Source organism: Arctopsyche grandis, chromosome 11 (assembly GCF_051622035.1).
Source record: "Arctopsyche grandis isolate Sample6627 chromosome 11, ASM5162203v2, whole genome shotgun sequence".
Lineage (NCBI taxonomy): Eukaryota > Metazoa > Arthropoda > Insecta > Trichoptera > Hydropsychidae > Arctopsyche > Arctopsyche grandis.
The window spans coordinates 20,891,481-20,910,165 of NC_135365.1; the positions used below are offsets into that span (position 1 = coordinate 20,891,481).

Below are 18,685 nucleotides of genomic sequence, written 5' to 3' on the forward strand. Positions count from 1 at the left end.
ATAATGTTGTGCACACCTATAAGGCTATAAGTGATGTACATATATACCAGAATCATAAATATGTAAAGAATATATTGTGTAATGTATGTACATTGTTGGTGAGCCTTTTAAATAAAATAAAATAAAATAAAATATGTATGCATGGTAAACGAACATTTTCGACTTTTTAACATTCGGTGCGGTGACGGTCACCCATTAGATGTGTGCCAATTTAAATAAATAAAAAAATAAAAAAAGTAACTTCTCAGTGTAAACGCAACCATCGAGTCATACTGCTAATGGAGAAATATGGAGAAATAAGGTTCGTGTCGATACCAGAAGCATGTTGGTGTCGCAAGGCGTAGCGATACCAGATAGAAGGTCGAGCAAGTTAGGTGTAAGCGTGTAGTCGGAAATTTAGTCTGGTTCGCGCTGTAGCGGCGCGCGTTCTCCTCACCAGCGAGCAACAGTAGTGGGTCTCGTGTTGTCGTGATAGCACGCGGTCACGCGATCACTCGATCACTCGATCACTCGACCACTCGGGATTCTCGCACTTGAAGGTAGTAGTAGTAGTGATTAGTAGCGGCGGTAGTGATTGTCGGCCAAGTAGAAGCAGCAGTGAGTGTGGGCGAACCGCGAATTATTTAGTTAAGGGCAGTTTAGGGAGTGCGGGCGAACCGCGAACCGCGAACGCAACGGCGGCCGACCGCGAAGCGCCCAGCCGCGCCCCCGCCCCCGCCCCCGCCCTCACCCTCGCCCTGGCCCTCGCCCTCGCCCCAGACAACATGTGCGACAACAATAATCCCACCACGCAGAGCATCGCAGACTATCTCGCGCAGCTGCTCAAGGACCGCAAGCAGCTAGCGGCCTTCCCCAATGTCTTCATGCACATGGAACGACTCCTCGACGAAGGTATGTGCTCTTCACCCACTCTCCACTCCCCCCCCAAACACCCAAACACCCAATCACCCCGTCCGCGACCGATCGCCCCGCTGAGAATTTCTCAGAACTTCTGCGCGTGTATGTGTAAGTCAAGTTTACGCTCGACCCGGCCGTCGTAAGGGACGCCGCATACCTTCACACTTCTTTTTTGCTTCTTTCTCGTTCGTATTTTTATTATTATTTTTGTCGCTTATCGTTCGTTCGTTCTTTCGTTCACTGTGGAATGTTTTGTTGTGTGACGTACATATTCCGTTTTCGTTTGTCCTTGATGGAATTGTTTTCTCGTGTTTGTATGACTCGTCTACTTCTGAATGTTGCCGAATTTTGAAACGTCCATTGTGAAATTTTTACTTTCTTCGGAATTATTGCTAAAAGTGAAACGCAAACTTGGCAAAATACCGTTTTAGTTCCACTTTGTCAGATAGTTATTTGTTGTTATTAATAATGTTGAATTTATTTCTCGTATAGCTTGGATTAAAATGACCTTTTTATAATTCAAGTTTTTTTCTAAAAACGTTAACGAAAATCATGAATTTTTTTTGATACTCTTATAAAATAACAAACAAGGTTAAATTTATACTTAAATGTCGATTTCAAAAGGGTTTTGATATTGTTTAACTTCTTATTAAAACCTTTTTTTACAAGCCTCTTTGTTTTTGCTTTACTTTCGACATTGCCCTAATGGCTAAAGATAGGCGTTGAATGGGTGCTTTTCAAATAATAATAAACCGCTCCATTAGTGATCAAAGCAAGAGAGAAAAAGCATGATTTTTTCTAAAAAATTAACAATAGTAAAGCATTTTTTGTGCAAAAAGCATCCATCGAACGCTGATCTTTGTTAATGACCATCCGATTTCAAGTGATTAGCAAACTTTTTAAAAATTCAATTGCATTTCATCACTGGACCACATATTGCTAAACAAAGAAAAAAGTCGTTCAGCAGGTGTATTTAATCCTGATAAATAGAGTCAATATTCGAGTAATTTGCCAATATTTTTGTTGGGTGCATTAATTTTGCTGAATATTTCAAATCCATTTATTAGATAAAAAAAAATGTTGTGGTTTTATCTCACGACTTATTTCGAAAAGTGTCCAAAATCTAGTACGAATGGTCACCTTATTTTTAATGGATAATTATATTTATCACCATCATGAGAAAAAAATTCTCATGCACTTAATTAGAGTTAAACATATTTTTGTATAATGAATCATTTAGTTTTGTATGGTTAGTTAATTATAATCAGAATGTCTGCGCTCTGGAGAAAATTAGATCTAATCGTAGCAATTTATGTATAATTTTTGAGTTCATGAAAATTCATGTGTTTGAGTTTCGTTTAAAACGCTTCATTAAATATATGGTATTATTGTATGTGCAACGAGATTAGATAGTGTTCAGAGGGCTTCCATAATGTCATGTATTTACATAGTTAATAACACACTATTGTGAAGTTGCATAAAGTGCCGCAAATTATGTATTAGTTTTCTGTCTGGCGTGATTATTCGGAAGATCGAATGTTTACATATGAGTGAGTGTGCGTTTGCGTGTGCTGTTTTTAAATTCAAATAGAAATGCTTCACTTTCAGTCTTGATAACGCTGTACAATTTATTGTGAAATACATACATACGTTTATTTGTACACACAGAATGCCGGTGACGTATCTGTCTCTAAGTACGTATGTCATCGCAATTTAAAATATTTCATGTGTATTATAATTGTAAAGGAGGAAAATTTTTTGATTTAATCAAAATGTGTCGTATGTATATTCAAAGGCAATTGAGACGCGTATTTAAATTTTTTTATATTTACCGACATATTTTTCAGTTCCGTCTTTATATTTTATGTTATATTCACCGTATTGTGTATGTATTATTATATTTTTAACGAGCGCTATCGAAGTTGTACAATCTCGTCGTAACGGCAACAGACCTGTCTACATCGTTTATAATTCTATATGACCCCTACACAATTAAATTATTACAAGCGTTTAAATTTAATTAGAGAATTATTATAATTTGTTATTTTTCGACTTTTTGCATTAGTATTTGTCATATGCATATCAGATATGTACGTCGTGTGCGACAATTTTGAATTAGTTCACACATCAGATCGTATGCTGAACACGTATCGTATTTCACGGGTGATATGAAGTGTATGCTGTACTGAATTTCGTGTGGCTTGCTTGATAAGCATCGGAATTCCGACTATAATAAATACAATCTAAAAATATAAGTCACAGAGTTTTTCTTCAACAGATTCTCTTTGCTCTGCAGACGCTCGCTTGTTCGTTCTGATATTTTCGTCGAACCAAAAAAGAAAACCGCATAATACGAAGAAATTATTTAAAATAGCCGCAACGCATTGCGGATACGTTCCATTGTATACATATGTATATTCCGTGAAAATAATACAAAGGATATCCGCCGAATTGAATTGGCTTATATTAAAATGTATACTTCCTAAGAAATCAAAGGAAAAGTGCGAGCGTATATGGGGCGTATGTAATACACATGACGCCTTACAATCTATCATGTATATGTGAATGACTTTACTTCTACGCGTCGCTGATTCTCAAATCAACAACAATAATACAGTTTTTGTTAATTCAAATAGGTCTCAATGTGGATCGTATCTTTCGATTTGGCGTACGGAAATATTTGCAAAGTGCTTGTCTGACAGTTTCTACATACTTGGGTTACAACATCTGTTTCTTCTCAAGCGTATTGAATAGCACACGCGTTCGCGAAACACGCACACATCCCATGGCAAATTATTTATGGTTTAATTCGCATTTAAATATACATTCATACCCCTCTTTATCCGGATTAGTCTGGGGAATTTCGCGCATGAATTGAAACCGGCTTCAATTGTGCACAAAAAAAGTTATTGAATGCTAGTGTATGAATGTGCAACAGGTGTCATACTATTGTACCTTTTTTTTTGTTCATACAGGTAGTTCCCCCCCTTATGTAAAGGGAATTCCATCCTTATTTACCTTACAGGTGCATAGTGTATTCAGAGTGTGAACCGCGTTCGCTTTTATGCAATTTAAATGCACAATTTTGAATGAAGCAGTTAAATGTGCATAGTATGAAGTAATTGTTGCGCTTGAAAGTGTTATGACCACATTTTTGGTAGTCATGTCTTGACATGACGTGGTATAGCCTGACGCAGGCATGCTATTAAATCAGCCTAAAAACATTTCAATAATAAATTTGATCGATTTGTTATTTGCATTTTTAATTTCCTCTATGCTAATTTTGTGTTTCAGTTCGTCATACATACGTCATAATTTTTTACCAATAGCACCGGATAAAAGTGATACAGTACTTCGGCTCGAACAAACTGATGATATGAGCATAAAAATGCAAAATTTAGTGTCTTCAGATATGTACATAGATCTATGCACATCTGCTGTGATGTTAATGTAATACTTTGTACATTACAGGCTTTGAATAAATTTAATTTTTGTGCATTTGAGCATACACAGGCTAAACCAGTTTGCAGTCTATCCATGCCTTTCAACGAGTCACTCGATAAATCCAAAGAATTCTAATTTATGACTTAATTCAATACGAACAAGGTTGAAACAAGAAACTGCAAAAGTGGAGCAATGAAAATTTCAGGTCTGGAAAAATATACATACTTACTCTGGTGTTTTTCAAAATGTGCATATTTTATTCGACAAGTATTTCGGAGCCAGAACTGGTTACGATTCGACAATCCAGAACCGAAATAATACTTCGACACGGATAAACCAATTTTGCAATGAATTCGATTCTAGATGTCAGTGTCACGGTTTGCACGATTATTTATTATGCATATTATTATGCCTATGGAATTGGTTCATTGTAAACTACATACAAATTTCATCAGAATTTTCTTATTTTTTTATTTATCTGAACGCCTTTAGTATCTCCAGTGGTTCGACCAGAAATTTTGAATAAGCAAATATCTTTCTACAGTGTGTACCTCTCAAATTTATAAATGTCTTCTTTTGAAACTTTTTGAAGCACTTTTTGGCTATTGGTATGTTCAATTTTAACCCTTTTAGTGCTGACGTCTTTTCTGTTGAAAGCCCGCCACGCTGAAACTTTCGCCAACATTTCCAACTAGAATTATTTAGAAATCCAATAGAAAACAGGTATAAAAATTGTAGCTAATCCAAACAAACCCTAGATAACTAGCGTTGAGGATTTCCAGTTTTGTTAAGTTGTGCTTAGACTCTCTGATATATCTGGCAAAACACCGATCGGCAAAAATCTGTTTTGATTAATCGAAATAAATTTAAGACTCGTATTCAGATTTGGTTCGGTATGTATTTAGTTGTGCAACGAAAATGATGTCACAATATTGACCCAAAATGTGAACGTCTACAATGAAAAATTGGTACAAAGAAGTTGCAGTCCCGGCAGCTAAAAGTGAAAATGGACCTTATGCTGACAGTATTTTCTTCTATAAGAAATGAATGCAGTATGTGTTTGTCTACACTACTGCCCATCTCCGATAGAGAGGCATATCTGTCAATGGCAATGGACCCGCCGCGTCCCTGTCAGCCGTCGCCACTTGTTGAGTCACACTCGTCCTTCCCGATGATGTCCGTTTTGGGTGTGCATGAGTATGACGTCACGAGTCCTGTCCTGTCCGCGTCCGCTTCTGGTGACATGCGTGACGCCGTGCAACGTTGCCACATTTCTCTACTCGCCTCTCGCTCTTCGCTATAGCCGTGTCTCTTTCTCTCGTGCGCGAGGCGCGTACACATGCGCGCCTCACTCGCCGGTTGACCGCCGGGCTGATCATTTCGCCGTCAGATCAATTCATGACATGACACCGCCTCCGTAATTGTGCATGTGATCGATGTGAATCGTCTGCGTATCATCTGCCTATGCGTATGGACCGATTCGGCTGACCTTTGGCCTGGTTTTGCCGCCGTGTGACGTTGGGCAGTTCTCACGACGCGCGCCATACCTGTCAAAATGGTGTACCTAACCTACAGCAGTATGTCTTGAATAGACTTCACTGGGAAAACCGGGACACTCCCCCCCCCCCCCAATAAAAAAATCATATCTTTAACTTTTCTATAGATATATTTTCAATCGAAGTGATAATATTTAGAATATCTGTAGTGTATTTTTTTTCTCTTCTATTTTTAATCGGTCTCCGTGACGAGACAGAATGTTAAACGACAGAAAACGCAAATATCGGAAGGCAAAGATCGAAAATCGAAGGATCTTAAGTCGAAAGATCAAAAAAAAATGGTTGCATAGTAAACGGTACATACTCACTTAATTTGCGCGAGCAGGATACAACAGGAACAAGAGGAACAGGCTTTTCCTCCCGTATTAATGTGCGCGCGCAGAATACGGGAGGAAAAGTATGTACCGTTTACCATGCACCATTTTTTTTTGATCTTTCGACTTAAGATCTTTCGATTTTCGATCTTTGCCTTCCGATATTTGCGTTTTCTGTCGTTTAACATTCTGTCTCGTCACATAGACCCATTTTTAATATATGTAAATGAAAAGTGCTACAATTACAATGAAGAAACCTAAGATAGACTTCACTGAGAGGATTACTGAAAAAATCTAATAGGGTTTTTGGTGCTTTTTCTTCAGATAAAAAAAAGCTTCAAATAGCTTTAGAGTACGTTCTATTGTAGGTAATAGTGATAGCCACCTAGTTTTTGAATGTGAGAATAGATTTTTTATTATTATTCAATATGAGCAAAATCACAGAAATCTTTTAGTCTTTCTGTTCTGACAGTGTCTATCATTCTGAGTGTGAGAGAATTTATCGATTCAAGATAAATTGATTGATGCCTGATACGCATTTTTTGTCTGCCTTCTACAAATAGTTCTCCAGAAAGTATAAGACACACATAGTTCATTGTTGAATATTGCTGCAGTGTGGTTCAGACACCGACTTTTTGTTTATAGTTTATGTTAATTCTGAGTTAAAAACTTCTGTAGGAATTTAAAAAGTAGTAAAACGGGACATTTGGGCGTCCCGAGAGGTTTGTTCGGGACACCGGCACACGAGACTTAAAACTGGTGACAATTCCGATTAATCGGGACGCCTGACAACCCTAGTCTTGAATGTACCTCACAGAGAACTTCTCGATCAAGCGTGCATGCATATGTAATGAACTATTACGAATATCATTGTTTTCGTACTAAAAGAGACTTACATTTGTTAGCCAGCAAGACTTTGAAGTTCTCCGTGATATCCTTAAAACCGTCCTCAATAGTGAGTGCTACTCTGATTGACTGTAATATACGAGTTTCTGAATATTGGAGAAAAGGCACAGATTTTTCTACAATTTGTTACATTTTTGTTGAATTGCACAACACACAATTTTGTTATTCATTTTTTTTTGTTTTGAATGGAAATTTACCTGGTCGAAAACTAGTGTAGAAGGGTTTCCGAGATCGGAGTGAAAGACGTAGTGTAGTGGCAGTTAATTGTTCTTGATTCGTCGGCCTGCCAGCTATGAATGAAGCACAGACCAAAACCACCTAATATCATCAGTAGAGTTAGGACCGGAAGCGCGCCGTCTATTGTTCCATTATTGTAAATGCTTTGTAAAAAAGGTTCGGCAAACCTTTAACAATGCATTTACAACATGTTAACAATGAACAGCGCGCTCTGGGTCCGCTCTTTAATCATCAGGTACTCTCCGCACAAATAAATCATTGGTCGATGGGTCGCGAGATCTTATTGGCTGTTGTATACAGCTTGTTCATACGTTGAGGTATTTTTGGCGCGAACGCGCGATTAGGCGATTAGTGATGATAAACCAGCACTCCACCAGCTCCAATTACTTTACACTACAGTATTTTAGATTGATTGATTTAGTATGCCGTGTTGTAAAAAATGTCGGAAGGCACTGTACTTACGATATAAGTTAAAATGTTTTGATGAATATATTATAGTGCCAATTTATTATGAGTCTTTATTAATTAAGGGCGATACACTTAACAAAGTCTGACACAAGACAGTTAATCTGGATCTGTCATCGTTCATGTCCTATTAGCAATTGAGACAATTGAGTATATTTTTAACATCTATCAGGATTCAACTAAAAGATTGATTGTTGATGTTTTACCACGCAATACGTCGACTTCTTATCTAAATGCTAAGTTAATCAGAATGTACATATGTATGTCTAATTTGTGTCAATGGCGATAGTAAAACCTCATGTAATAAATCAGCATTAATTTGGAGAAAACCGTAAGGTCAACGTTTTGGAATTATCGTGTCAAAAGCCAATGTTCAGGGATGGACCCGTGTGCATAAAGAGGAGAAGGTTAGAGAAAACAACTGAAGTTGAGATGGATATTTGAGATTTGAAATTTGATGGAAAGAATATTTAAACAAAAAAAAAAAATGCCTTGCAGTGAGAAAATCGTATAGAAGGTACTCAAATAGGTACTCAAATGGATGTTGAAGGAAGCTGAGTTAGAAGTTTGCTGGGATAATAAAATAGGTGAATACAAAACAAACAACGCTTTGTTGAAATTATCGTTTGTCCAGTGTTTAGTTTGGATACGTTGCCTCATAAGGAAATCAACTTTATTTGCGGGTATCAATTTATATTTGCATTTAACAGGTTTAGCGACTGGCTTGTCGGTTCTAGCTGTAAATTTAAGCAATTTGTGGCCAATTTGAATATTTTGCGTCTCGTATCATTTTGGACAAATAAAATATAAATCGAAAGGTTGCCATAACCGATACATTATAATCAAATTAAACTGTAAACACACTGTAATGTGAACTACAACATTTGGAGTACGCTAAATTTTACCCATTGGTCAAAATGTTTGAACAACTTTTCATGTATGTTTTAAGTATATAATACTTTGATCGCCTACACATATTTGTAAAGATATTGTTAAAATTTTAACACTGCTTTGCATTGAATGAAAATTTCAATGAGTCCCCTTTGATTAATGCAATCAACCTCTTAACATAACGGTTAGTTCAAATACAAACTGCTTATTGATATTATTAACCGCAAGGGTTATTGACACTCGGATAACTTGTGACAATTCGGTTTGGACGATAATATTATTTATTTGAGTGTTCTGATCGCAATATGCGATAAGAAAATCGGGTGTTGATAATGAGCTTGTAAACATAACATTTGTTGACAGTTTGTCAACAGTGATATCTCAAACTTTCCCACTGTTCGGTAGACTTTGAATTCGTATTCGTTACAATTTTAGCCAAATAATAAAGCAACTGGTTATTTGGTTTGTTGTATGCTCGACTTTCACCTCACAGATCTTGCGTAATGTACGAACTCGCGTATCAAATGCGACATTCTAATCTGACTATAAATTTTTCTTTTGATCACATTTCGTGGAGTGAATCCGTCAGATTTGTTATAGAATTGCCTCATATTGTGATGCCGGTCCCGTTTATGACACACATGCTTTACCACAATGGAGTCTGAAACATTTAGAGCTAATTAGTATCATTCATTACATTCGAAGCGACTAATTCTCAGAATTTTTCTATTATTGTGTGAGTCAATGTGAGTAATGCAAATTTTCTATAGAAAATCCTTGGATTTTCCTTCTACATATGTGGGCGATTTTATTAGAAAGAGGTTTCATATGAAGAATATACATAATTTGAAGGTTTTCAACAATTCGAAATTTATTCGCACCTTTTACGGTACGAATGATATCGATTTTATTTGATTAGTAGATCAGACGTGTCTTTGTTTTTCATTTTTTTTTACTCAATTGAAATTCAATCATACATTTTTATACCGAAATTACCAATAGTATTGTAACGTAGGAATTTGAACAGATATCAAGTGGAGAAATCCGAAATGACGTTTATGGGGCATGCCGGGGCTGTTCGGACTACTGCATGTTCGAACATTCGGCTACTTGCCTTTAATGAGCATGACTATTCTAGAACGAACGACTGTTCCGTGTGGACCACCTGAATAAATGCTATGAACCGACTTTGACCTATCATTTGATTCCCTGAACCCACCCCAACGCAATAGTATCATTACCGCTTTTAATCGAATCTACACAATAATACACCATAGAAATTCAATAACGTATTATCTATCGTTTTGTATGAACTCAATTATTGAGATTTAACCAAATTTTGTGCGGAAAATTGGGTTGCAACTTATAATTTAACACTATATTTTTGACCGTGCCGAATCGAATCGTTGAAATATTAACATTTATTTTTACTTTTATGTTGGTAGTAACTATTATGTAAAATGATTGTATATATGTATCATTATCAAATATAGCTACTCACTATCTACTGTTAGATGAAGGCCTCTCCAACACGCTTTCATTCATGTCTGTTTTGCGCAACTTTCATCCATCTCACCCCATTTATTTTTCTAATTTCGTCTACCCATCTTCCTTGCGGCCTTTCTTTCACCCTTTTACATTCTCTCAGGTAACATTCTAGTACTTATTTTGTCGATCTTTCGTCCATTCTTCTACCTACGTGACCCTACTATTGACATTACAATCTCTTCACTCTCTACTGTATCCACTACCCTTGTCATACTTCTCACCCACGTATTTCGTTCCCTATCTCTCATAAAGCGTTCTATACTTATTTGTGTATATTGGACATTATGTAGCATCTTGGCGTTCAATGTCAAACTACGTGTATATAGCGTTTTAAATACATTTTAAGGTACATTGCTATATGTATTTCAAACCGTGTTGAACGGAATCCACGTAAATCGTGACACAAAACAGTACATCGAATTTCATATTAAACGTACAGTTTTGATGCTATTTTTTACCGTGTTAAATTGAATTCGTAAAACATGTTGATACCCAGTTGTATCCGTATTGTACAATTTGACATGATAAATAGGATAGGAGAGCAGGTTTTATATCATTTTAATTAGTAGTCATGGTTTACGATCGTCGTAAGATTTTATTCGTGCAATAACGACGGTACTTATTCCATATTCGTATTCCTCTTTAAGCATTGATTCAACGTTTGGGTCGTTTTACTCGACAGTTAACCTATTCCGGGTCAAATTTCGTACGACTTGTCAATTGCGTTCGATAGGTTTTTATTTTTTCGCCCGTCTCACCGCCGAAACTATGTCAGCGACAACAATTAAACAATTGGACGTAATTTTATTTGTACCATAAATTTTAATTCAACGTTACTTCAACGGCCAATTTTAATCGTGGCTAATTTCATTTGCGCCGCCTCTGTGCAACGCTCTTTTTCGTCCCGGCCACTTGGATGTCGGATTGATCGATATTGAACGAGTAGTCCTGCTTAATTGGCGGAGAACATCTCTGCGGAATTGTCCCACGACCGCAGAGTCAAGTGGTACCCATTACATTTTCACATTTCGATCGTTTCTCGACAAAATTACAGGGTTTTGTTGGAAAACTGCTCGCAATTGCAAGGCAAAAGATGCACCGTTGACGCATCGTCTATGCGAGATCTATGACTAGTCATCACTCACGTGCAAGTCCTCTCAGTCTCTAGTGTCACTTTCTTACAAAGATTAGACAAAGGTTTCAATGCATTATACATGACGCTTGTAATGTATGCTGTACGTGCATTTGGTATGTGCGTAATAAATCTCAGCTTCCGGTTGTCGACTTGAAAAAACCAATTTTCTATCGTGTTCAAATACAAGGCCTGATCGTAAATCGGCAGTAATGTGGTAAATCAGAATCAATTTACCATATCATTACCATTCTAAAAGATTAGTTGAGATTTCGACCAACTTTTTGATTTGTAAATTGAGTCCGATTTACTATCATATATGACTGTTAATCTGACTCAAAGACGGACAGTGTAATAGTCGTCGCGATTGGTTCAAATTTATTAATTAATAGTGTTGTGCACGTTGATATTTTATCGGGTGATTTCGAAAAATGAATGGATATCTACAAACATCAAAATAAAGTTAGATATATAATAATACAACATAATATATAATGACAACAAACAACCATTGTCAGCGTAATCGTAATCGTAACTGAAGTCGTTATCTGAACTGAAATAGGAATTGAGATCCGAAATTGAAATAAGAAACGGAAATCAGAACTGAAATAGGAATCGAAATCGGAACCGAAGCTGGAACCAAAAGTGTAATCGGAATAGAAATCGAAATTACAGTCGAAATCGATATAATAACTCTTTGATAATTCTAAAATTTGGTTTATGAAACCCCCATACTTGTCGATGCACTCGCACATACATACATGCATCCGTCCGTTTTTATTATTATTGAAAATTTGATGTTTCAATATTGATAATTGCATAATGTCGTATTATTACGTAAGTTCGTGTCCCTTTTCCATACGTACTGTATCGGTAAACGGGCATGAACTTATGCGCTTATTAAAAAAATAAAGTAAAAAGATAAATGAGCATCATAATTATGGATTGTAGATCTTATAAAATGGATTCATCTATTATGAGATATTTATCACTCGAAAAATGCCTATTTTTATTATTATTATATTGAAACATTGACAGTGATAAACGTTCGCTGTCGGATTATGAACTTATGTGTCAATTTTTATCGATGCTTCTTTTACTTTGATGGATCAGATTTCATTTCCCCCTTTTTTACATCACTGTTTTTTACCAACACAATAGATAATATGTAAAATTGTTTCGGATGCTTAATCGTATGGTACGATATCATCGTCGTTCGCCTTGCGACATCCTGCTCACGTAATATCTGATCATTCGTATTCAGAACACTTGAAAATTCATCTTCGTATTTGGTAGTGCGATCATCTTTCCATGGACTTTGAGGTGTTAAGATAAATTGTAAATTGCATCGACACGAACGGCGTCTACAAAGTGTTAATCTAATATTGATACTAGTCTTGTGTGCTGGAAAAATCACGGTGATTTGGTCCAGGTTGCACCTTTCTGAACGCTAAAAACAGTGTTTCTAGTATTGTAATTGTCCGGTTTTTCTATCTTCGTCGCGTGTGGTCGTGTAATAAAATTAGCATTGCTCAATTGCCGTGTAATTATTTTATCACTTGCACAGTGGCGTGTAGGAAAATTTTTATCGAAATCTTGAGAAACATGTGTGTGGATAATAGTAGTCGGTCGGCTGCCATTTTAGACACAATTCACAATAATCGCAGTTGCGTGTGGATATTAGTAATAAAAAAAACCTTTGAATTTATTTTATTTACACTCTTGTTGTTTGGATTTTGTCGTATCTGCATGATAAAAAAAGCAAACAAGGCGATTTGTTTTAATAGTTTGATTTTGTGTCATTGTTTAGTATAGCACGCGTTTCCCATTCGTCTTTTGTGTTGGGTATTGTTTGAATTTTCCGCTTTTTTTTTGGATGAAATTTCAGATGAAATTGCTGTGAAATTGTTCATGCTTAAATTGAAATACGTTTTATGACCAAACAATAGTATTTTATATTTAAAAAATCTTGATATTTTTTTATATTCTCTCAAGGGATTCATAATTTTATTTGTCTAATTCACTAAATTGTATGTATTTTAGTATGTTCACTCCACACTTTCAAGTTTAGAATATTTATTATTTATTCATAGGTCTTACATACTTCAGAACTCCAGGACAAGACAATCATTATTGTCTTTTCCTGCAATATAGAGCTCTCTATATGATTTTCTATGAACTTTCATTAGATTAAAAGTTACTTTCGTTGAAGAATTAATTACATTCTTTGAAAATCTTGCTTTTACATCTAATTTTTAAGCATGTATTTCACTCTTGCTGTTTTTTTAGTCAATCCGTAATGTAAGATTTGGATCAATGCAACTGCAAAGGAAATAATTAGTGATTGTTTCCGTGACAGTTTTTGCACTGTGACATTTTTTTAAATAGTAATTGCTCACAACGTTTTTTTTGCATATACATATATTTTTTTTAAAAAATAAAATGATATTGTAGATGTAGGATGACCAAATGCCAGATCAAAAACTGACATTAATATTAAGAACACAATCAAAAGTGCGATACGGGGCGTGCACGTGGACTTCAGCTATGAGAGGCGTATCTTCATGTCATTATGAATTCGTATTTCGACAAGTTCCTTTTTCATTTCTTCAAATATAGGAATCACCATTATCGATCACTGCCAAACTTATGTCAAAACAAGGATAAAATATCACAAAAACAACTCTTACGGCAGGATCGGCTTGTCCTAAAGAGCGATGGTGCGGAACTCCCCAGTCAAAATTAACATATTTATATCAATAGACTAGCACAAAAATAAACGAAAATGAGTGGGTTCTTTCAAGAAGCTATGTACATATACGTATTCTACACTGATGAATAGTCACCGGAGCCTGAGGGGGCCGTGTATTGTTCAAAGGTTGTAAATGGATTGTTAAAGGTTTGCCGAACAATGGATAGCACTGTGACTATCCTACCTCTACTGATGAAACATATAGTAGGACAATAGTACATACAATTGTTTCCGCTGAGCCTTGTTGCGTCAACAATTTTGAGTGTGCGTTTTGTTTTGCGCTCCCATTGAAAAAAATGTCCGTACAAAATGTGATCTAAGGACCAATGAGTGTCATGATTACACTATTAAGTATTCTCGACACGTGAAACATTATCATACAACAATGCTAATATGTGTAGATTAGCACTCCAAAGTTACTATTTTTTTAACGATTGGTTCCGAAGATCTCCGAATAGAGAGCGGACCGGAAGCGTACCGTTCATTGTTAATTGTTCGCGGTGCTTTGTTAAAGGTTCGCCGAACCTTTTTTTTGCACTCTAGCTTTGTAAATAGACCCAAACGCCCTGATTCCTGGAAAAAGCACGCTCCCTATCCGCCCTTTATCTCCGACCTTGCAGTCGTTTATTATTTTCATGTCAATATATAATATGTAAAGATAAATAGAAACATCATAAAAAATACTCCAGGGGGGAGTTTGGCCAAGGATCGCGACGGTATAGATTAGGCGTGCTAGCATTTTTTTTGCACGTGCAAAACTAAAACAATCAATTCCTTCATATTTGATTTAACCATAGTAAGTATGTACTGTCGTAACCATATTAGGCATCACCACAAAAATGAAGCATGACTGCTTTGAAGCTATTTGATTTAATTAAACAGTAATGCAAATTTTATGCGGTCATAATTTGCGTCAAGTCTAAAGGTTTATCGTTGAGAATTCCAGAGGAAATTCACTGTATGTAGAACTGATAAGGAGAGCTGAAACATATCGATGAAAGGTTTAACAGGCATCAAATATAACGGATGTAATGAATAGATATTGCAGTTTCTCGTTGATCAATCCCAGATAGACAGCCGAACCGGAAGTGGGTGTGAATTTACATCTCAACACATTACCCAAGTTAAATCGAGGGCATATTTATTTGGCTTTCAAACCGCCGACACGTCTCACCATGATATACTGATGCACGTGCATTATTACGCTATTTATGGTGAAGTTATGGCAGTTTGTGCTCCGCGGGTGGTTCACGGGTTGCGTGGCGTCTCGAACATGACACGAGACCAATGCGACGACAATGTTATCACACACAATATAAATTAGCAGTGTCGTTAGTACGTTCTCTGTCATTTCCAACTGCTTACATTGCAATTATTTATTTATAGCGAGATTTTTTCGGCGAAATCGCACGTTAACGAGACGTTTGTCGGCTCTGGTGCGTTTCGACGGGGAAAAAATGTCATCGAATAATCATTACTGTCATATATGGATCAAGTTTAAGTGGAAATGTAAATGTAAACGTCCGATAAAATTGATTTCTAGTAGTTTTTTCATCATTTGATAATGTAATTTGTACAAGTGTTTGATTATAGATACTAAAATTGACGATGCTTATCGCACGAGTGGTTGTAGTACATATGTACATACATTGATAGATAACAATCATTGCAATCGCACTATATGTTTCTTTTTTAAAAGTTAAAACTTGCGACGTGTATAGTATTATAGGGATTGAAATGGCAATGGGTGAGTCAAATGAAGTGCTGGAATAGTACCCGAGAGAATATCAAAGGGTAAAAGGAAGGCCGAAAGGAATATGGGTGGATAAAATTAGATAAAAGTGTGGGGTTAGATGGATGAGTGTTGCGCAAAATACAGACGAATAGAAGTCTTTGGAGAGGCCTTCATCCAGCAGTGGATGGTGAATAGCTGTAAATTGTGATATAGTATTATAGTTGTAAGTCTGCCGAAATATTTAATAAACTTTTCAATGAAAATGGGACAGCTCTAGTGCTCTTTTTATTATAGGAGCTTTTTTTATTATAATAAAATAGGAGTTGACTTATATTGTAGTTACATGTGCTAAAAAAGAACCTGTACAAATAGGAATTAAGGATTAAATTATATTTTCACAAAAACCAGGAATTCTTGTGAATCAAAGATATCATTCACTGATTTGTGTGTCTTTGGAATGATCTTATTATCTTACTCTTGCTTCATAAAAGTTATTTGACTGATTTAAAGGTTGGTACATGGAATGTTTGAGAGTCAAAAAGTGTGTTTGAAAGCATTGTTTTTCTTTTATAATATTATTCTAATAAGATCATAAGCATACAGTTACTCAGATTCGATTCAACCCACTAGAATCTCAAAAATACGAGATAAGTTTTGTAATTTTTCTGTTCCTGACGTCTTTCCGAGTATAGTACGTACATAATTAGGTATAATATTGCATCTAAAACTAAAAATATGCTTCCAGAACTTGACTAGGAATCGTTAAAAACATTTTGCTTATTAACTTCTCATATACAATGATGTAAAAATCCGTGTAAATTGATCAAATTTATTAGGGGGCGTTGATTTATGATCATGTCGTTCACATTATTCTCATCTAACATCAGTAAGTTTTTTTTAACATCCCTTTGAACGCAAATATTTTAACAAGCTCATTATTTATCTATACATCCGATTAAAAACCGCCATTACGTCAACCTATTGTATGTCTATGGTAGTCCTAACAATCTGAAGAGGATATGAAGTGTGTGCGCATTTATATTTTTTGCATTTTATTCAACGTCCTCCCATTCTTGTGCACTTTTGGATAATTTCGACCAATTAGACATCAGTTCCTGTGCATTCATTATACTCAAATACATACATTGTGTATAATAGTGATAATTTCCTGTTCGAAGGAGCCACCGCGTCCAATTTGAAGAGATATCCGACCGTCTGTTTATTTTGGTCTTCCCGTTTACTCAATCTTCTTCACGTTAGCTTTAATGAGGTAGCGTGCTATGTTGAGGACTTGTATGTATGTGTTATTTGACTTAATGCCCCTCCATTTATTATAACTATCCCTCGCCGGAGGTCCATCCTCTTTTTGACGCGAAAAAGAAATCTATTCCAGAAAAAGATGAATGTTTAACGGTCTTATATATTCAAAACATTCATTGGTATTTATTTCCTCTCCAAAAAATAATCTTCATTTATTAAAAAGGACTTTTATAGGCTTCTCTCACACTTTTCTATGGAATAGGTCGACCTTTGTCACTATCAAGGATCATCAGTCAATAATGTGTTACGTGTTAATCTCACTGAATAAATCACATTGCGTGATCGTGACTTTATTTACATACATAATTTCACAAATCTTATTTAGTCAGCTGCGAAGTGTACGCTAGAAGAGAACATCACCGGTTCCATTTCTTTGATGTCTCCCAAGCTCTTTTGCCTGTTTCTCACGGTGTTTTTGATAAATGTATCGGATTTATTGTGATTCTGTGCATTTGTCTTGTGTTCTGCGAAACGAACATGACCCCAAACGGTGACTACTAATTCTAAGATCGGTACAAGTTTCGTAGTTTGAGAAATGGCCAGTCGTATTTTGCATTCCACAGATCGATTTCACAATGTTCAATATTTTTAAAATGAGTTTATTTTCATTAATACAAATCATCTTCTTTTATTTACGTTACTTGAGGTAATAAAATCCACTTTTTTCTCTCAAAGCAAGCTAGCTTGTCTTGTCTTGATTGTGTGTTTAGAATATCAACTTATAAATACCTTATAAGTCAATCAGCCTTTCAAGTTCTTCTAGGTTGACCTCATTTGTAGAAAATGTCCCAGCCAGCTCAATTAAGAACCTAAATAGGGTGGCTATGCAAGTAATGAGTCGAAATCAAATAACTCCGATCTTACTATTGCTTTATGAAATATAGCAGACTACATGTTCATTTTTTTTTAATTGGTTAGACGAGTTCATGTACTCTATTGTATAAATAGAAATACCTATATAAATAGTAATATACTAAATTACTACGCAATGGGTACCACTTGACTAAAAATAAGCTTGTGACCGTCGAGAGAAATTTGCCTACAATTAAATTATTTTCTAGTCATTTGCAGCGTGACAAACTTTAGTCTTGCGGGGGCGCTAGTTTCGCCATCCGACTATTGCGCATTTCAGTGTTGATTGCAATCGGATGTTGCATTCTGTCAAACCATCTGTCGTCGTACATTGTGTTTTTATCGTGCGTTTGTTATTCAAATCGAATCGGTTTGCTCGTTTAGTATGCTGCATTGCGAAACAACAACCGCAGCATGTTTGGGTCACCTTTTCAGCTCGATTGTGGGTGGATCACCCCCGCAAATCCTCCCTATTTGGTCTGTCGCAAATGTGTTTTTATAACACCCGGATTATCATTTTGGGATTTGTGCACACGACAGCTTTCTAATCCGCTCCGCCGAACCTCCATTTCGGATTTATTGAGCCTCACCTTTGGGTATTATCGACTGACCCTCTGCTTGTATTTTATAGATTTA

At 36.0% G+C, this 18,685-nt stretch overlaps 1 protein-coding gene across 5 annotated transcripts in view; it reads left to right on the plus strand.

Annotated features, from left to right (window-relative positions):
- Positions 1-398: 398 nt before the first annotated feature.
- The window catches only part of how (protein held out wings), a 153,936-nt gene continuing 135,649 nt past the window's right edge, over positions 399-18,685 (plus strand). For all 5 annotated transcript variants that reach the window (XM_077440958.1, XM_077440959.1, XM_077440960.1 and 2 more), the window contains exon 1: positions 399-891. In XM_077440958.1, coding sequence (XP_077297084.1) covers positions 765-891 — 127 coding nt within the window. In that variant the 5' untranslated portion in view covers positions 399-764. The remainder of the gene's footprint in view (positions 892-18,685) is intronic.